This window comes from Pteronotus mesoamericanus, unplaced genomic scaffold, assembly GCF_021234165.1.
Source record: "Pteronotus mesoamericanus isolate MK-2021 breed Mesoamerican mustached bat unplaced genomic scaffold, CSHL_Meso_final scaffold_1186, whole genome shotgun sequence".
Classification (NCBI taxonomy): Eukaryota; Metazoa; Chordata; class Mammalia; order Chiroptera; family Mormoopidae; genus Pteronotus; species Pteronotus mesoamericanus.
In genome coordinates, this window is record NW_026555302.1 from 12,062,437 (window position 1) to 12,083,024 (window position 20,588).

Consider the following 20,588-nt stretch of genomic DNA (forward strand, 5'->3'; position numbering starts at 1 on the left):
CTACTGTACCTACTATTTATCATTACCGAGATGACTTAGATCTTTATAAAAAACTTGACCGGCCACCCCAGGTCCAGATGCCGACGTGTTACCTTTTTATTCTTTATATGGTTCCTAGATTTAATCTCCTTTGCTTCCTATCAGCATCACCCCATTGTCTTTGGCCCTGCCATTGCTTCTAACATGAGGGACGTGGGGCAGAAGGGTCCCTGCCTCGACGGGACGCTCCATCACAGGCGACCCTTCCCCGGAGAAAATGCACTCTCTCCACACACATTGGAAGGACTCACGGGTGATGGGCAAGAACGGTCTGGGCAGGGTACTGGGTGAAGAGAGAGAAAAATACGCAGAGGAGGAGTCTGTCCTCAAAAAGAAGAAAAAGCAGGAAGTATTGTTCAGGCCAAACAGCTCTGCTCTCCCCAGGGGAGTTTTCCAGACGCCCCAGAACTTAATGTGACGTCTAGCGCCATCTGCTGGGAAGCCCTGGAACCGGCGCAGACCTGAGCTAGAAAAACAAAGCCAAGTGCAGCCTGCCTTCCACCTTCTTCCAGGAGGCAGGTTCATTGCGACTGGGCAACTTCCTGTCCGCTCTAACGAGAAGCTGAGAAGACTCAGGAAACACCTGACCACGTCCGCGCATTCCTCACACTCTGTATACGTGGTTCCAGAACTCACCCACGTTCTGCAATTCGCCTCAAGCTCGGCAGTAACATCAGGGGCCCTAGCCCTCTCCTTTTTTCACATGCGTCTGGCACAGAACAGTCTCTGGGGGGGGGGGGGGGGGAACCCTACTCAATAAGAGAAAAACCCTATGTAAGAATTCAACCTCTTATTGACAATAACCTGCTGGCAAATCTATAGAAACCAAATGGCAAGACAGACCCCAAGAGGGAAGCTGGACAGGCCATGGCTGGCTGGACTACAGGCCTGAGGCACTGCGGCCGGCCCAGCGCGGAGCGGAGCCACCTTGAGAGTATTATGCTAAGTCATACAGAAAAGGACAAAAAATATTTCACTTACCTGTGGAAAACAAAAAAGAAATGAATAGAAAACCTTGTAGATACAGACAAAAAACTGGCAGTTACCAAAGGCGAAAGGGGATGGAGAAGGAGCCTGAAATGGGGAAAGGGGGTCAAATACCCAGTGACGGATGAAAACTGGACTTTTGGTGGCCAGCACACAGCACTACACGACTATCAAATTACAATGTTGTACACTTGAAACTTATGTTATTAACCAATGTGACCTCAATTTTAAAAATTAAATTTTGAAAAATAGCAAAAATCAAGCAGAGCAGCTTCCCAGCAGGAAGGGTGGGGCGCACCCTCCCCCCAGCTCAGCGGGCACAGGGAGCGTCAAACTGCAGTTTGAGGGACACAGAGTCACCACGTGTCCCGGTGAACACACTGGTGTCCATCAGCGCAGATCTTTGTAGAAAACTGAGCTGAAAGCTGCCAGCGGTAACTTCTGCCCACTGCCCCAGCTCCAGCCTTTGGAGAAACGCAGCTAACCTGACACCCACAGCCTTTCAACATGTTCAAGACAAGTATTACCCGAAGGCCTCTTCCCACCTCGTCTTCTCTCCAAGGAACCGAATTCCTTGGACGGCGACTCAGGACAGTGGAGACCTCGCCCTCGTTCTGGCTGTTCCGGGCTCGGCTGTTCACCTCCCCACACCCCAGGTGCACCGCTCTCTACACAGCACGAGGGGGACCGGCCCGCAGGGCTGACTCAGGCCCACCCTACCGCTGCCCCGAGGTGCGTCCCCGGGCTGAGGCCCTGTGAGGCGCAGGGCTTGACGAGATGACCTTCCCTTTGCCTGGCTCCAGGGGAAGACCCTCCTGCACCCCCCCACCCTTCTCATTGGGCTCACAGCTCTGTAAGGATGACAACCCCGCTTTGAAACATGCCTCGCCTCACAGGGCCCGTGGAGGGGTGAGCGCGCGGCGGGGAGTGACAACCCTCTCTCATGGAGTCACTCGGCCCCAGCTGGTGAGAAGTGCAGCCAGTCTCAGGGCTGCCCTTTTATCGGCTTCAGTAAACAGGTAAGACCGACGCTTCGGGCTCAAGTGAGGTTTGGGGTTAGATGTAGTTTTGGTCTTACTAGCCTTGACCTCAGATTAAATGAGGCAGCGAATGTAATCACTTGGGACGTTCCTGCAACATGTTGGCTTTTATTACCAATCCACGTCCTCTGAGCAACCCTGAGCACCTCTGCTTCCATCGCAGCTCTTCACGCTGGGTCCAGCATGTAGCTGTCCCTCAGCCAGTGTGAGCGAACCAATACCAGAGACTTCAGTCCGCTGAGCCTGACACGCAGTCAGAGGACCAGATATGCCCCCTCCCTCCCTCGCCCAGGGAAGGCGGCAATGCCTGAGGCGACAAGGTCTGGTCGCTGAAGAAAGCCGTTAAACAGTGGAGTGGGCTAGCAGAGTCTTAGAACCCAGGACCGCGCCGGGGGTGCTTCCACTTGCGAGGGGGCGGGGCACACGTTTTCGCCAGTCTGTCCCCATCCACAAGGAGCCCACTCCATCTCTCGTGCGTGGGCACAGAATTGAGATCATTCCTACCCAAGCCAACAGGACCAAAGCAAAGGCCAGCCAGCCACCGCAGCAGGCTGTCGCAGCCCCCAGGAGCCCAGTGCACACGCGTCCCAGCGGCGGCAGCATCTACTGGGGGCTCCAGTACGGGCTCCTGCTCACGGACATGGTGCAGGAGAGAAAGCAGCCAACCCAGTGGGGCCAAAGAGGACAGGGTGGGAAGAGCATTTTTATTTCCCAGCTCTTCAGGCAGCCTCACCGAGCTGGAGGTCACATGCAGCTGAATGTGAAGCCAAGAAAAATGAGACTTAAAAAGCGCTCTGTGTTCTATTTCTTTGATCTCTGGCAGGCCGGGAGCCCAAGGTCAGTCTGGCAGGAGGCTGTGAGGCCAGCGATCACACCATCTTCACAGTCTTGAGCATATCGGCCAGCACGTACGTGTCGTCCCAACCCCTGCCCGGCTTCCGCAGGCTCTGCTCCAAGGCCAGCGCCTTCTCCAGGAGCTCGGGCGTGGCGAGGGGCTGCTCGGGGCGCAGCTGACAGAACAGAATCTCGTTCACTTCCCCCTCGATGCGCCGGACATACAGGAGGGGGAACACTGCCTTGAGCCCACCCAGCACTGAGTCCTTTAGCCCCAAGTCTCGGCACACGAGGTTGAGGATAAAGACACCTGTAGGGCGGGAAGGAAAGAGTCAGAATGACCAGAGGTCAGGGGACATGTGCAGACAGGTCCAGCTCTGAGGAAAACACCAACACCTGCCCCAGGGCGGCGGGTGGCAGTGACTCTGCAGAGAACACAAGCAGGAAGAGAAAAGCGTGGGCAATGTGCAAACCGGAGGAAGCGTCAGCCCCATTTCTTACTCTCCTCTGCTGCTAACCAACAATTGCACCATTCTCCACGCCTGCTTCCCACAGAACTGCTCTGAGAAAGAACTAATACCCCCAAGAAAGAATGTACCAGCCCCACGGGATGTTCTGTTCCCGAAACCCGTCACGTAGCACCCATCAGCCAGGGACAGCCAGTTACCTTGCGTCAGGAAAGGGTCTAAATCGACTCTGTTCACCACATAACGTGGAATCAAAACACATGGGGGCCGTGACATGTGGGTTCGGAGACCTGGATTTCGCAAGGGCCCGGCTTGGAGCTGTTACCTCGTGTCCCCTTGGCGAGGCTCTTTACCTGTTTCCTCATCAGAATGGGCGGCTGTGAAGCCAAGCTAACGTCCTGCCTGGTCCGGGAGCTAGCGCCCCTGTGTGAGCAGGAATGTGAATTCCTACAACCATTCTGCAAACTGTGCGGCCTCATTTCCAGAAGCTGAGCGTCCACATCCCCTGCGACCCAGCACAGAAAAACCTACGTTTGTGTGCCCAGTGGCCGCGCAAACTCTTCACGGAAAGGCATTGCTAGGATGTTAACGGCAGCTCTGCTTGTGGAAGCTCCCAGCAGGAGACAGCCCGCCCACCAGCGACAGAGGGAGAGGCTGAGCGCTACAGTCACGCAGTGACACTACACAGCAACGAGAGGGACAACGAAAACACGACGCTAGGATGAACCTCACAGGCACCACAGTGAGCAAAAGAAAACAGAAACTGAAAGACTCCACTCTGTATGCGCCCATTTATGTAAAGGACAGAAGCGGGCAAAGCAAGCCATGCTGGTGGAGTCAGGACCGGAGGTGAGATGGGCGTCTGCGAGCCGGAGATGCTGGAGATGCTGCTCAGTGCAGGCAAGTGGGTGTGTTCGAAGAAGGGAGCTGACCATGCCACACCTTATGATACGTGCATTTTTCATTATAAAGAGAAAGAATTTTAAAGGACCCACCCCTCCTACCTCCCCAACCTTCTGTTCTCTTACCTTCGGGAGTCAGGATGCTCTTAACCTTCTGCAGGAAGGGCTGGTCCACAAAGGCTGGCGGCGGGCAGCTCATTCCCAGGGTTGGGTCCTTACTGTCTACGTCGAACATTATGACGTCATAGTGAGGCCGTGCTGGAAGGAGAAGCAAACGAGCCTTTGTCTTTGCTGGATAAAATGGTGCCACTGACATTCCTAGGCCACACCTCTCCTGTGACCTGAGGTGGCCCAGTGGCTAAGCCGGAAGGACGACGTGGAAGACGTGCCTGTCAAGGGCACTGACGTCATCACCTAGGGGAATCGTCATCAGGCTCCTCCCGTGACGGCCCCGCAGTGGAGACAGGGCTCTGTCTCATCTTTGGGAGTCTGTCCCACAGGGTAATGACTTGGTGAAGGGTCCGTCTGTCCCCGTGGTTGTCAACCCTGGCAGAACATCAGAGCCGCAGTGGGGAGCTTGCAAATACTTGGAGGACCCTGGCTCCTTTCTTGACCCCACATGGCAGGGAGCAGAGGGCCAGTGGGGCGGGGCGGGGCGGGGGGCCTGGCATCCGCCTTCAACTCCCCAGCTAATGCTGCTACAGGCCGAGCTGAGAACCACTGATCTGGACAGAGCCGCTGCCTAAGCCTTTAATGGCTGAACCAGCAAATGGTAACTTGGACTTATCTCTGCCTCCTGGGAGAAAATGTTCTCAAATTAATGTTAGTGTAGCTTGTCTAATTATTTGAACAATAGCTGATTCAAGAATGAAATGATTTTGCTAAATGGGCAAAAAAGAACTGATGATGAGTTGGATCCACTCGATTGTTATATTGTTAATAATCATGTTACAAGGGGAAGACCTACAACACCACTGGTTTTTAGCAAACTTTTGAGACTATATTAATAATTACTCAATGTTAATAAATATTTACGTGGGCTATGGCATGCCCATCATTGCTCCTAGCACATGTCTGATGGCAGTTTCTTAGAGAACAGAGCACATTGGCTCATCGAAGTCCAAGGACAGCCAGGGCCCACAGCTGCAGCCCAAGCCTCCAATAACGTGAAAGGCTGTGGTGGTTCGAGATCATGGCCAGGGCTGTTCACACTGTGGACTGAGTACCTACCACGTGCCTGGCACTGTTGTAAATGCTTCATGTGTTATTCGCTACGCTGGGCCTGAGCCCCCGGAATGGCTCCAGCCTCCGAAGAGGGAACCTGTGGAACTCCAGTACGGTTCCGTTCAGGGCGCAATTCACACAGGCAGCATCTGCCACCCCGGCCCCGGAGGCGTGCCGGTGCGCCACCCCCTCGCCAGAAGAGTCGGGTGCAGTGAGAACCACAGCATCTGCCACGGAACGAGCAGACCAGGAGAGGAGGGGGCCTGAGCTCCCCAGGGTTACTTAGGACTGAACCAACCCTGAGGGACTCACGCGACAGAGGTCAGCCTATCTGTAAAGCTGCAGGAGGACCAAGGCACCTCTTACAGATATGAATAGCACTTTTGTCCCAAGTCTGGGACATGAATCGTTACAGCAAACGGAGCCTCCAGCCCAGGAGCAGCAGGTCTGTGGGGACCCCCCTGAGCAGCACCTGCCACGGGGCTCCGGGGCCCGGCACAGCAGGCACCTGGGGCCAGACAGTTCGTTGTCGGCAGTGGCTATCCTGTGCCCTGTGGGAGGCTTAGCGGTGCCCGTGGCCTCTCCCACCGGCTGCCAGAGGCGCCCTCCCCAGTGGCTACGACATTGTCCCCAGACACCGCCAGTTGTCCCTCTGAACCACTCAGAACCACTTCTCAGCGTGACACTGCTCAGCTCTATTTCTGGCTTCCCCTCCAGCTGAAAGATCTAGAAAAAACACCTCCCAGCACACACCCCAACCCTTCTTCCCCTTTCCTCACCCAGCCAGACGTAGGCTTCTTGGGATGGGGAGGTAACACAGTTGCAGGGTCAGAAGAGAAGCACCCCCCCCGCCCCCGTCTGTGAGCACCACCGAGGCAGGAAACGGCCTGGTTTGCGGGCTAGGCCCCAGCCCCCAGCACAGAGCTGGGCCCGTGGCTGGCACTCTGTAGTTACTGAACGACTCTGTCAACAGACGGACAGGTGACAGACAAGGATGGTGCCAATGCCACTTCAGAGACGGACTCCAGAGACCCTCGCGGGCCTGACCACCTCGGAGCCGTCTTCCCTTGACACACCCAAGCCCTCCAACGGCAGTACCTTCTCCCTGCGCCAGGCTGGCAATGTAGTCCAGGCCGTCTGCAATGTGGACCTTCATCCGGTCGCTCGGGGAGAAGCCGAACCACTGGGTGGCCACTTCCAACATGGAGGGGTCGATCTCCACAGCCTCGACGCAGGACTTTGGGAAGTGATCATGGACAAAGAGGGGCAGGCTGCCCCCGCCCAGGCCCACCACCAACACTGCCAGTGGGGTCTCTGTAACACAGGAAGAAAGCATCGTTTCACCCTCTGCTCCCCGAAGTGTGGTACCAGCCTCGAGAGAGCCAAAGAGGGAGTCAGACTGTTGGCCCTGCCCACAGGATACAAGATTTAGGGACCTGGCCTCACTGTCTCATCCCAGGAATTTACGAGTTAATTTACATCTGAAAACTCAACTCTGGTCTCACAATCCTTCCCTTGCCAGATCCAGAAGGTCTGAACCAGCAGGTTCTTATGGCCCCTTAAAATCCCAAAGCACTCAGATGATATATCTAGAGTCCCCACCGTAAGTTTTGCTAGACCCCTCTACCAAATGGGAGGGACAGTGGCCAGCACCTGGTCATGATCACAAGGCAGCGTAGAGGCAATGCCCACTGGACAGCTTTCCACTCACAGGCCACAGCTGCCCCTCAGACACATTGGCCAGGCCAGGGCAGTCCACCCGAGTCCCAGAAACCACAGCAAAACAAAGGCCCAAATCCTGGACCTGAACAGAAAGGAACCACAGCAACCGCAGGGGGATGGAAGGAAGACGAGAAACAAGACTCACCTAAAGGATGCCGTGGCCAGGTGGCTCAGTTGGTTGGAGCGTCACCCCGTACACCAAAAGGCTGCGGGTTCAATCCCCGGTCAGGGCACATACCTAGGTTGAGGGTTCAATCCCCAGGTGGGTTGAGTGCAGGAGACCACTGATCGATATTTCTCTTTCTCTCTCTCTCCCCCCTCCCTCTAAAATCAATTAAAAAACAAATCCTCAGTTGAGAATTTTTTTTTTTTTTAAAAGAATCATCAAAAGGAGACAGGCCCTGAGAACAAGTGTAAGAACTGAGCCTCTAGGGACATGGGTCAACACCGAGACCAGCCACAGTGCAAGGTGTCTCCACAAGACACCTGCAGGGACTTGGTGTGAAGACAGTTCAAACGCAGACAGAAACATGAACATTTCATTCCTGTGGTCAGATCCAGACCTGCCATTAGTGATAAGACTGATAGCACGACCTGCAATATGAATTCTTTTTTAAATACAGCAATTCAAGACAGAGTCAAACAACGCATTACTGAAAAGCCAGAAATGCTCCTTAGGTTCTGGGCATTTCTCCAGAGACATGATTTTTAAAGGCTCCAACCAGTTGAGTGGGTATATATACACGTGTGAAAATTCATCAAGCTGAGCAACTGAAGATCTCATGGAATGTACTTTACCCCTTACTTTTTTAAATAAATGAGTAGGAGAAAAAAGTTTAGACAATGACACACAAAACCATTTCAACATCACAATGTCAATGTGAGGAAAGAGTGACTGGGACGTTCACCAACTCAGAGGCTGGTTGGGAACACGAAAGATGTGAATGGATGTGCTTCAGTCAGTCTATACCCGCTGCTCTCGAACTGCACACAGCTGCCCGCACCCTTCTGTATTCCCACAGGCTCCTCACAGGAAGGCGCTGACAAGCCCCTCACCTGGAAGCATCTCGGGGCTCCTCAGCAAGGCCAGCCCGGCGATCATGGCTTTGTGGTGCTCACAGCACAGGTAGCCCCTATCAACAGACTGCCCCGGGGCTGCGGGGGCCTCCTGTGGCATACCCGCAGGCCGCTGCTTCCTCCTGTCCTTCTTCCGCTTCTTCTGGGCTAAACGGGAGAGAGAACGAATGCTGTGCTTAGCACACGGGCCGTCGGACAGCAAGGCACCGGGCACAGCGCGCTGCCGCAGACGGCGTCTCCCTCGCGGACCCAGGGATTTTCGATACGCAGGAATTTTGACACGGTAGCTTGGCAGCCATTTTTATGCCACGGAAACTGGCAAACAGGACATATCAGGGCCTTGTTCCCCCAAAAGACATGGCTGTTAACCCTTTAACACACACCACTGATATCAGAGAGTCAGAAAAGGAAAGCAGCAAAGACACACCCAAAAGCCTGGGAAAACTCAGCTTAGGAGTCCTGGGAGCAGTTCGCTGAGAAATATACGGCCACCGTTAGAGTCTTCGCAAACCCTCGTAGGGAAGGAGGACGGAGGTTCCTCAGGGCCTCCTCTAAGCCAATTACCACACCAGGGCTTTTATCCTGAGTCAGTAATTAGGCCCAGAATCAGCAGGGGTGCAACCTAGACTTGAACCCGGGACTACCTGCCTCCAATGCCCACCATCCTTCTTTCCCATGCGGTGCATAGACGGCTCCCCGCACAGAGCCCTGCTGGGTTAACACACAGGCAGTATACAGAGCAACTGACTGGTGAAGCAGGCGGCCTTGGAACTGAACGCGTTACAGTGATCAGCACGTTTACTTGGCAAACAATCAGCCCTGCTCCTTATCACTTCCCAGCCAGGCCTGGCTCCAGAACAGAACACACGCCTGCGTTCTGCTGGCGGCCACTCACAGCCTAAGACCCCCGGTGGGAAGAGGACAGCACGCAGGGCCATGTGCCTCTGGTCACCGGTACCCAGGTCCGTGGTATACCTCGGCCAAGCTCCCAGGTCCTTCTGACCCCCCCAAATCAGGAGTCCATGCCACGCCCACCTGGGTCCCCCCACCGGGCCTCACCTCCATGAGACACATCCTTCAGCAGCCGGGCTTCAGACTGCACCACGTTCCTGTTGCTGAGGAAGATGAGCCGCCGGAAGTAGCGCTTGTCATCCCCCTGCACATCCTCGATGACATAGTCACCACTCAAGGGGCTGCAGTCTTGGTGCTGAACAGTCCGCTCCCCGATGTCCCCACCCACAGACAGGAAGGGCACCTGCAGGTACAGCAGAGGCGGTCAAACCACCAGCTCAGGGACGAAACATGAGAACGTACCGCCCCTCCCCCGATGTATCTGGGGATCCACACCGGGGTTCTGGGCAGCAGGGCTCCAAAGGTGCGTTCTTCTACTAAAGCTCTTCTCTGGGGCCTTTGACTTGATCTCCGAAGGTTTATCTCACCTTTCTGAAAACCAGCTCGTCTCCCAAACCATCAGTGAAGTGCAGTTGGTTCTTCCCAAGAAAAATAGGAGTTTCTCAACAGTGATCCTCAAAAGCACGATAGTCCAGGACAATCAAAGCCCAAGGGAACCCTTGGGAAGGGACCATAATTATGAGAGAAGGAATCTCAATGGGGGTGTGTAACAAAATCCAGGGGAAAGCAACCACTGCAAGTACGGAGAAATGTCTCCCCTTCCCTCAGTTAGCCACATCTTTCTCTCCCAGTATTCTAAACAGGAGAGAAAAATATTTTTCTCCCCTAAACTTTTCCCTTCCCAATCTTCACATCTGTTTCTTGTCAAGACCCACATGAGTATGTAGTGGTTACCAAGGACTCCTGACTTTGCCGAGACACAGGCGCTGGTGGCAGCAGGTCACAGATGACCTTCCCACAGGAGCCGGTCCCCCTGCTAGACCCGCCTCCAAGCCTGCCAGCAAGAGTCAAACCCACATTCTTCCAGAAGACAAGCGAGCCTAGTGGGCACAACCCAGGCTGGGAACCGGAAGCCTGTTCTTTTCAGATCTATTACTACAGTGCCAAGTCCAGGTACCTCGGCTTTCCCGTGTCAAGAAGGATAAAGTCCTTGTCCTTACTATGAAGTCCCTGCAATGCAGGCACCTGTCAATTACTGCCTTGTGACCAGGATAGCACAAGACACACCTTGTGAACTGATAACTTCCACTGATATCACCACTTCGACAAAAAAAAACAAACTTCAGTTTCAGTTTCCTTTCGAGGAAAACACCAGCCCAGCAATGCTCGTATCCTGAAAATATCCATTCTACCCTCAGACAGTGATGGCGCTAAGAAGCAAAGGGCCTAAGAAGTCCTGCGTAAAGGCAGGGAAATAGACACACAGTCCGAGCAATGTGCAGAACCAAGAGCCGGAGCCTGCAAGGCGGACCGCATTTCCCTCGCGCCGCCTCTGAGGAGTCCGAGAAGACCCGCCCCAGAAGCTTCCGTGAGTCTCAGGAGGAGGCAACCGCTTCCCTTCCTGGCCTTGCCTGGGGCAAGGGAACCTGATTTAGGTCCGCTTAGCTCTCAGCTGTGGCCACGCCCTCCAGGGGCTGACCAGGGTCACAGACCCTACCCTGGCTCCTTCCAGGACACCCTGCCTTCCCCGCTGCTAGCGTGACCCCCCGGAGACCCGTGGAGCTGCTGCCAGAGCTCTGTTACCTGCTGCGGGGCGGGCATCCCGGCTGGGGCCAGCTCCATGACTCTGGGCGACAGCTCGGCCTGGATGCTCTCCATGTCTTCGTACTGCTGGCCTCGGTGAAGGGCCACAGTGACGAGCCTCCTGAAGCTGGCACTGGCCGCCAGCTGCTCCCGGCCCTCCTCCGTGCCGAAGAGCCACTCAGTCTCCCGACCCTGAGGAACTGCAAACAGGCACCTGGTGACAGGGAGTCCCAGGAAGTGTGCAAGCCCCCTACCCACAGGACCACGTGGCGGGGAGCCTGCCCCTGCCCAGGCCCAGCATCCCTTCCAGCTCTGATCCACTGAGGGGCTACAATTCCCTAGAGCACAAGGCCCACAGCAAAGCAGCCATCAGACACGAGACAGACCAAGGGGGGGAAAAAAAAAGTGTGAACACACATATAAGGGAGGGAGGGAGGCAGGCACCTGGTGCAAGAAAAAAATTAGCAATAATACTAACACTTATTATACACTAAGCATTAAAACGAATCTCCAACAGCCCAGAACACAGATAGTATTATTACTCCCACTGTATAAATAAGGAACTTGACACACAGAAGCTACATCAGTGGTCCAAGTTCACACAGCTAATCAGGAGCAAAGCCAGGACTCAAACGCAGGCAGCCCAGCCCCAGACCCTGTGCTCGCGGCCAGGACGCGCCTCGTTCCCACAACTGTGGTTAGGATACAGGCTACTTGAAAAAAACGGCTGGGTCCTCAAGAAACAAATCACCAGGATGACCATATTGACATCTTGCTTTTATCTGCATTTGCTACTTTTGAAAGCCTTCCCTCATACCCTCTCTTTTGATCATTTTAAGTCTGGTATTGTTTACCCCTTCCAATAATACCGCTAACGTTCATAAAGCACCTATCATGTGCCAAGCATCGTCCTAACAGCTTTTACACTTCTCACAACTACACAAGGTAGTTATGATCTCACTTTACGGATGGAACCGAGGCACAGAAAACAAGTAGCGTGTCCAATGTCACACCACCAAGATGTGACTGGGACAGGCTGGAACCCAAGTAATCTGGCTACAGAGCTGACTTTTTTTAGCCACGGCTCTGTACCATCTCTCCAAATTCAGCACAGAGTCCTGGCTGGTGGGGCTCAGTGGGCTGAGTGCCAGCCTGCGAACCAAAGGGTCGCTGGATCAATTCCCAGTCAGGGCACGTCCATGGGTTGTGGGCCAGGTCCCCAGGAGGGGGACACTCAAGAGGCAACCACACAATGGTGTTTCTCTCCCTCTCTCCCTCCCTTCGTTTCTCTCTAAAAATAAATAAAGTCTTTTTTAAAAAAACAATAAAAATAAATACATAAATTCAGCAGAGAAACACAGCAACTTCCCCAGGTCCTCTGACTACTCCGCGTTACAAAGTAACTACCACCTCTACAGTGTGTGACTTGCCTCAGCTTATCTGTAGTCCTTCTCTCCTCCCTACCAACCCCATTCCCCCACTTCACCAAACCTCTGCGAAGGAAGATGAGAAGAAATGAGCTTCGAATCGAAGCAGGTAGCTGGAGAGCTGCCCCTGTTCCTTCCTCGTGCCTCGGCTAGCCTATCCTCTGAAAGTGACCGCCCTGCAAGACGAAACCAACCAAGGCATCCCCATCCACCGAAGCCCCAGCCCAGCCCCTCCAGGAAAGAGAGGGACCAATCCCAACTCACTGATGAAAATGGCAAAATGATTGTCCCGCGATGGTTTCACGGTGGGGCTGTCCACCACGTGGAGGGTGTAGCGCGGCTCCCCCGTGTCCCCACTGCACAGGTCCAGGGACACACTCCCCAGCCCGGCCTTGCGGTACAGCTGGCTGCACAGCCAGGCGCACTGCTGACGCTCCCGCACCGCCTCGGCCAGCCGCTCGGCACTCTCCAGCCGCACAGGCTTGCCCTGCTCCTGAGCACACAGCTCAAAGATCTGAAGGGCAGAGCCAGGGACGGGCCTGAACTTGGTCATGATGAAGGCAAAGACAGGCAGGGGGAACCGAGGCTCTGCTTCCAACACCTGGTCCTGGCTGTTGGCCACCTGATGCACCCTGACCATCCACCCCTCCCGAGAGAAGTGACCCACTGCTTTCTTCAGGACGTGCGCCTGAGCCAGGGAGATGCAGAGGTAGCGACCGCCCACCTGCAGGACACGGCCAACCTCAGCCAGCATCCTGTCCACCTGCTGCAGGGTCTTCTCCTCCTCATCCGCCAGGACAGCGTCCAGGGTGCCCTTGTCCAACACCACCTGGAAGGAGGCATCGGGAAACTCCATCTGTGTCATGTCCATCTTCAAGAAGCTCATCTGGGGCCGTCGGGTGGCATTGCGTTCCTTCATCTGCCTGATGACAACCTCACTGATGTCGATGTTCACGATACCCTGATAGCCCGCGTCATAGAGCTGCTCGCTGAGCTCCGAGTTCCCGCACCCGATCACCAGCACCTGGGGGAACCGACACGCTGGAGGTGAGCAAGGCAAAGGAATGAGCTGCACCTGCTTGGAGGACACAAGTCTCACCTGGGCTGCGGCGTGTTTTCAGAAGGGGGAGATGCTACTGTCACAGGACAGAGTACCACTACGAAGCTGATTCTAGGCTCCACCTTGAAATGCCTCTGGTTAGGAGCTCACATTCAGCAGCGACAACGCAAGTTATGTGAAAATGAGCTTTCTGTATTGCAGAAAAAACAATCATGGTTGTTCCTTTCTCTGAATCAAGCATTTATTACTCAAGAATTGACAGGAGATCATACTGGAATCAAAATGCAGTAGGACCGGTTGAAATCTCCCATCTGTTTTACTGTTGAAAACCTAGTTCTGGAATAATCCTATTGCATTTATGCCTTTGGCTCCTCCTCTGGTACTTTCTGGTACTTCCCGAAGCCAAACTTAAAAATACAGGTTGTTGCCTCCTGCTCTGTGGAACGACCTCCCATTGATCCTTCAAAATTCTATCCTGATGCCACCAGCTCTGGAAAAGCATGGTACATACAATGAGAAGTGCATTAACTTTGGAGTTAGGTGGGCCAGAGAGCAAATTCCCAAGTGGCCACCTACTACGATCTGGAGCAAGAAACTGGCTCTCAGACCAGTTTCCCCATCTGTAGAATGCGAGTACCACCACTCACCTCACAGGGTTTCTTATGAGAATTAAACCATCTCACACACACCCCCTCCCCCACCCAGCACTTAAAGCTTTCTCCCCTCCTTCCTTCCCTACCTCCAGCACCAGCCTACCTCCGTCAAACCTACTACTGTACGTATCACTTTTCCGTTCAGAAATGTGCGCAAGGTTTATACGTTCACGCTCTTGTAGCTTGAGGGCTAAGCACACTGCCTGAAATTCAGTGGCCCCCACAGCCACTATTTGAGAACAGATTCGTGCCTCAGCAAAGCCACAGCTAGCGCCTGCTCCACAAAGAGGCCCAGTGACAGAAACGCACACTCTCTTTTCTAGGAAGCGGCATCTAAGCTGGGTTACCAAAAGAAGTGTTTCTTTCAGTGGGGTTTTACTAACTGAAGGATAGGCTGGGGGCGGGAAGTCTGTCACCTCAAAACCTTCAAAAGAATATTTTGTATTGTATTTGAGCCAGAAAAATGTATCAAATTCTGAAATTGAGGGCCCGCACGCCTGTGCCTGCCCGTCTCCCCTGCGCAGGGTTTCTCGGAAGGCGGTTCCCGCTCTCCCGAACACGCACGCACACTGCGCTGCCAGGCCGCGCTTACCTTTTCCCGGGGCTTGATGTATTTGTGCAGAACCCCGCACAGGTCCAGGTAAGTTCCATACCACTCGAAAGCTTTCTTTCCGCGCTGCTGGAAGAACTTCTCCCAATAGTCCACGGAGCCAAACTCCTTGGAACTCTTCGGTAAGAGATTCATAGTCCCACGCCGCAGCTGCGTCTTCAAGGCCGTCCCACCCCCAATGAGGGCAGGACCATCGGAGGGGCTTTCCCCCACGCTGGCTCCGGGGCACTTGGGTGGGATTGCTTTCCACGGGCAAGCAGCCCCGCTGATTTTTCTACCATTCAAAACCCAAAGGAGTGACCCTTACATGCCAAGCGCACGCGCGAGAAGCGGAGCCTCACACACCCTCCGCGTCTACCAGGCGCCCACGTGGGGAGCCCCTGACTTTCTCAGAAGTCGATTTTAGAACCGGTAATCATATCCGGGTGCGCCGCTTCGCGATTGGCCGGCCGCCCACACCATCACTGGGTCTCGTCGGCCACAGATTTTCGTTCCTGGCACCTCATTGGCTGAGACAGGCTCGCCTCACGCAGGCGCCGATCGTTTATTTACGTGAAGCGGAAGGGGGCGGACCCGCGGGCCGGGGCGGAAGTGGCCTGTTGCCCGGAAACCAGGCTTGGGTCGGCACCCCGGGAGAAGGCTGGCTTCCGGGGTTCTGTGTTTCCTTCGTAGCCAGTTCTGATCACGAGCCACACAGGGGTCAAGCGCGGTCGGGGGTCGCTCTGGAGGAGGGGCGTACCCCTAAAAGGAAAAGCTGTGGAAGGAAGTGAGGTAAGAGATGAGGAGAGCCTGTCCGCAGCGAAAGAGAACTGCGCATCCTAGTTATTTGCATTCCGCATCTCTCACCCCAGTCTGCCTTGGTTTAACCGCTTTCCTTGTGTAATTCAGGTTTAATTTGGAGGAAAATCTACATCGAAATACAGGGTTCCACCATTAATAACGTAAGAACATGAAGATTCAATGGAAAGGAATGACAAACAGGCATTCAGAGGTGCCTCCTCTCTCCTCCCCCAGGGTAAATCTTAAGACCCATTTTCATCATCAGCCTCCTTAGGTTGCCATTCTGAAGTCATGTGTCGGTAGTTGCTACTCCTTGTTTTCCGCGTTTGATGTATAGGTACTTTCAGAGGTTCAGCTTACCCTAATATCCGAAGGAGGTTCCTTAAATCTTCTATAACTTAAAGAAACACCATAAATCGCAGGAGGCATATACAGACGGAGGAGGGCAGGTAGGCTTGGAATGGAACACCTGTGATCTGGACCTTTAGGGACTTCACTAGCCTGGAGAGCCAAGTAGCCGATTAACCGTCAAGTAGAGTAAAGTGGACTTAAACTTTGGTTTAAAAGAGTAGTTCTCAAACTTTGGCATGCGCCGGAATCGCCTGGCGGACTTCCTCAAACACAGGTGGCCGAGCCTCGGCCCGAGGACTTGTGATCCATCAGGCCTGTAGTGGGGCCCAAGCACTTGCCTTTCTAACAAGCTCCCAGGTAATACTGATGCTGTTGGTCCAGGGACTACACTTTGAGAACCACTGTTTTCAAAAATAATTGACAATGGATATGGTTCCAGCTCCGCAATATGAAAAGGTTACACTAAAAACCCTCTACAAGTAACGTCAGGGAAAACCTATTTTCGTAAACCACTTGCTGCGTTCACGTTATTCCCTTGCCACCCGAGGTAAGAAGCCCTAGAAGGAGCCTCTGAGGTGGCTTCAGCCACTACATCATGCAGGGTCCCAATGGGTGACGTGTGATTGTTTCAGAAGGCACTTGCTGGAAGCTGAGGATGCTGTTGGGGCTTGAGGTGTTAACCCAATACCAAAGAACCAACACAAACAACAAAAATACTACCTCTGTCCTCTACCCCCAAGAATTTATTCAATTCAACAAACATTTAAATTGGCTAATAGAGCCAGCCACTGTGCTAAAAGCAAAGGATGCAATGGTATGCAAGTTGGTCATGTGGAAGACACACATCAAGCAATTCCAACAACAATCTGTAATGAGGGTGGCAATGAGTACAGATAATTTCAAGACCTATTCTGATGGGGGAGGAGGGGTGACCAGAGAAGGCTTTCCTGAGGAAGGGACGACAAGATCCTGTCATCTGACTCTTACTTAACCTCATACCTGAAAGTGCTCCAGTAGTGTCAGGATGACACAGTTCACAACCAAGAAGCATTGTCACCCTCTTGGTATATTTAGGAACCAGCTGCTGCCTTTCCCTGTCTGTATTGTCCTTTCCATTAAAGTTAAGAAGTGATTCCTATCACTGCCTAGGCTCCAATCCCGTATTTGACACCCTAAAAATACAATTACTGTTTGCATTGTCTCAGGCCAAGAGGGCAAGTAAGTAGCTTAGCTCTCTCCACCTGTGCCTGCTCCAGTCTTTGAGCCTAAGAAAGCAGTGACAACCAGAGCACTTTTAAGCTAAAATATGCTAGAGGTTTTTCTGAAAGTGTCTAAATAACTGATGCAGAAATACTTGAGATGTAGCATGAGGCTGTCTTTTAAAAGACTTATATCTGAAACCTCTCAAGGTTTGACTATGAAATATAATTAACAGATAAGTTATCATTAGTATAGATAATTTAAGCCAATTAGATATTAAAACGTTCATGCTTCATGAGGATCCCCAGAGTATGACTTAAAATGCAAACTGAGTTTAGATAAAGCCACTCAGTATTGTGGATACTTTTCTAAGTATACAAATCCAGACCTCAGAGTACGTACTTTGTAGTTACGTACTTTGTAGTTAGTCTTGCTTAATTGAAATGTACAGTTTTTTATAGCATTCAATTAATTGATTGTTGCTAAGATAATTGCAAAATGAGGAATAGATCATTGAAAGCATTTGTGATAATTTCGGGGACAGGGGATGGGAAGGAGCATGTGGGAGGCAGAAAACATTCTCCAATGATGCCCACGTTCTGGTTTGCAGAACTTGTAGATAAGTTAGGCTGCCTGGCAAAGGGGAATTAAGGTTGCATAGGAACTGGCTAACCTAGATGATCCAGGTGGGCCCGCTGGAATCCCAAGTGTCCTTAGCAGTGGAAGAGGGAGAATCAAGTGGCAGCAGAACAAGGGCTGGCCCAGCATCGCTGGCTTTGAAGATGGAGGAGGGACCACAGGCCAAGGAAAATGCCTTCCAGCCTCTGGAGGCTGGAAAAATCAAGGACACAGATCCTCCCCTGGAGCCTCCAGAAGGAAAGTGGCCCTTAGACACCTTGATTTCAGTCCACTGAGACTTCTGACCTCCATAACTCTATGGTAACAAACTTGTATTGTTGTTGCTAAGTTTTTGGTGACTTGCTGCAGTAGCAATAGAAAGCTAAGACAGAGCATGGGCAGGAGAGGGAATGTGTGTAGGGGCAAGTCACAGTGGGAGGAGAGCCACAGAAGACAAGACTAGAAACCAAGGTGAAGGTCAGGTCCTGAGAGGTCTCCAATTCCGAGCATTTAGGTTAAAGCTGTCAGAACACAGGAAGCCAATGGAAAATCAGGGTTACAGTTGGAAAGAACTGATAGGAGACATGTCCTCCGAAAGAACTGAAGCCTTGGATGATTGATTGTATATAAACTATAAAAGACTGAGGGACTCAAAGTGCCTTTCACATTGGCCTCTGGATGACTGAGATAATCTTCTTTATAAAGAAACTGAGGACAAAGGGTGTCATTTGCAGAACTGTTGCTGGAGAGGAATTTAGAGCTCCTCACTCCAGAGCCAGCACTGAAAGCCAGTCTCCCCACCCTGCATGCCTACCCCAGGGCCCCACCATTCTCAAATTCTGCCAGTGGTGACCAGCTGGAGTCTGTGGTCCAAGACATGGAGATGCTCCATGAGTGGGAGAGAAAGCTGCTTAAAGGGAGTCTCTGGTGTGCAGGGAGTAGCTCCTAGGATGCTGTAAACTGCTTCATACTGGACATCTTCTTCACACGTGGGTTTTTCACATTTGAGAAGCAGCAAGTGGTTTCCTCTGTCTCGGAATAATGAAAGGCAGGCGTGACGTCAGAGAGTGTCAGACCATTTTATGAGCTGGCATCAATACTTCCTTGAAGGTATTGTTGACCTAAGTAATTCTCACGCTGACATTAGAGTTTTAACTATAATAGCACAGTAATAGTAGAATTAAAGTAGTATATTTTTAGTTGGTATAGCACTGGGACTTGACCAGTAATTTCCTCAAATGTTACTCTGAATTCATGGGACAGACAAACTCATAATTGAGGCAAAACTCCAGTTCATCAAAAAGTGAAGTTGTGTTGACTGAGCGAATTCAGCCAGGCCTCATCTGAGTGTGGTACCTGACTCCCAGGATTCCCTCCATTCAGTCATTTCCTGCTATCACAGGGACACCTGCAGGCATGCTGGTTTCCTGGTGCGCACGCACTGCCAGGCAGTTACAGCCACTTTTATGGGGAAAGCTAAGGGCGTAGCGTACATGGCAAGTTGTTTGCCTTTGGGGCCAGTGCACAGTAACAGTTTGAAAATAAAAAGCCAGGAAAGATGGGGAGTGTTGCCGAGGGCGGTGGCCCGTGCCCAGTACATCAGACCTCTACATGAGGACCGTCGCAAGGCTTCCTTTTGGATCTTGTCTTTGTCTTTTGCAGCCTTGATACTGGGAAAGATTACAATGTTTTCTCCGTCATTTAATGATAAATTTCAGTTCTTTTCTAGGAAAAGGGGGGAAAACTTTGGAAAACAAGATGTTTTTCTCCTGAATTCTAGCACTCAGCACATCTACCATGAACATCTCATGTATCCCATTTGATTACATGTTCTTTATCCTCAGCCCAGAATAAAACATTTTTCTACCACAAAAAAAAGGAGTTTAAAACAGCATTTAATAAATAAAAAATCAGGTGCTCCAGCTAAGGTACAACTTCAATTACTGGCTGAAGATGGTTATGTCAAAGTGAATAAATTCATAAGCTGTGACAGGTATTCTGTTAAAACCTGGGAACATGATGTTTGCTGTCCTCTGGGAATAACTCATTCAAGTCAGTGAGACCAGAACCCTGTTCTGACTCCAGGTCCGGCGTTCTCTACATTCTTTCAGGCTTACTGGTATATCTGGTTTATATTAAGTGTAAAATGATTTTCTTAAGCTTTCAGAAATGTTAGACATAGTCAAAGGGACTTTGTTCAGGTGATTCAAGGGTGGGACTTACATTACTCTTCCTCTAAGCAATTATACCAAAATGGGTGGCAGAACTCAAGAATTATGGTTAAAAAAGTGGTTTATTCATAGGAGCTATTCCACGACATGATGGTGGAGCTCAATAACTGCACTGCCTTAAGTTGTGTAAGAAGGGCTGAGGCTGTAACTGGTGAAAGCTCTAACTGGCTGTGGCACCAACACGGGGAAGCACCCCATTACAAGCAGATACACAGATACAAAAGTGTAGATGGAAAATACAACTTCTGGGTCACGTGGGGAGTCGGGTAGCCTCACCGTCAAGCCCAGGCAGAGGAACTCTAAGCTTCCCCTCTAGGTCTGCCCCGTCAGCCCAAGTCAGCGTGGGCCGGAGTAGTAGACTCTCCCACCGGGAATCTACACCCAGGCTTTCAGAAGCTTCAATTCACATCCCAGGCCAATTAACTCAATTTCAGAAACGACTGGGCATCAGTCGTTTTTTAAAACTTTTCAGGTGATTTAACTTTACAAAATTAACTTGAGAGTGCCCAAGCCAAAGTATCTTTCAAGTAATTACAGTGTGTGTTTGATTTAAACATGCACCAAGTTAAAACACTTATCAACAGAAGACCCATAGATATTAAGTAAAAAAGACTTGTAGCAAACAAACGATGGTGGGGGGTGGTTAATGACTAAAACAATGCGACTGGGGCATGTGGAAGGAATGGATAAATAAAACAAATTTTGGATTAC

General features: G+C 51.9%; 1 protein-coding gene across 2 annotated transcripts; it reads right to left on the bottom strand.

Moving 5' to 3' along the window:
• Window positions 1–2,757: 2,757 nt before the first annotated feature.
• METTL13 (methyltransferase 13, eEF1A N-terminus and K55) lies at window positions 2,758–15,114 on the bottom strand. Of its 2 annotated transcripts, none has more exons than XM_054587767.1 (8): window positions 14,680–15,114; window positions 12,639–13,203; window positions 10,948–11,147; window positions 9,352–9,547; window positions 8,272–8,439; window positions 6,592–6,807; window positions 4,396–4,527; window positions 2,758–3,210 (listed from the first exon to the last, which is right to left on the bottom strand). In XM_054587767.1, exons 1-8 carry the CDS (start codon window positions 14,830–14,832, stop codon window positions 2,936–2,938), a joined length of 1,905 nt encoding a protein of 634 aa, XP_054443742.1. In that variant the 5' UTR covers window positions 14,833–15,114; the 3' UTR covers window positions 2,758–2,935. The 2 variants fall into 2 exon arrangements, with proteins under 2 accessions (XP_054443742.1, XP_054443741.1); XM_054587766.1 differs by having other exon boundaries at window positions 12,639–13,398.
• Between the last annotated feature and the right edge of the window lie 5,474 nt (window positions 15,115–20,588).

What these genes read in the sequence shown, in the direction of transcription:
- METTL13 (XM_054587766.1), bottom strand. Translation starts at nt 14,832, where the DNA reads ATGAATCTCTTACCGAAGAGTTCCAAGGAGTTTGGCTCCGTGGACTAT. An exon ending in GAGCCCCGAGATGCTTCCAG is followed by an intron (nt 6,808 to 8,271) that starts GTGAGGGGCTTG and finishes CCTGTGTTACAG; the next exon opens with AGACCCCACTGGCAGTGTTG. An exon ending in GAGCATCCTGACTCCCGAAG is followed by an intron (nt 3,211 to 4,395) that starts GTAAGAGAACAG and finishes CCCGCCCTACAG; the next exon opens with GTGTCTTTATCCTCAACCTC.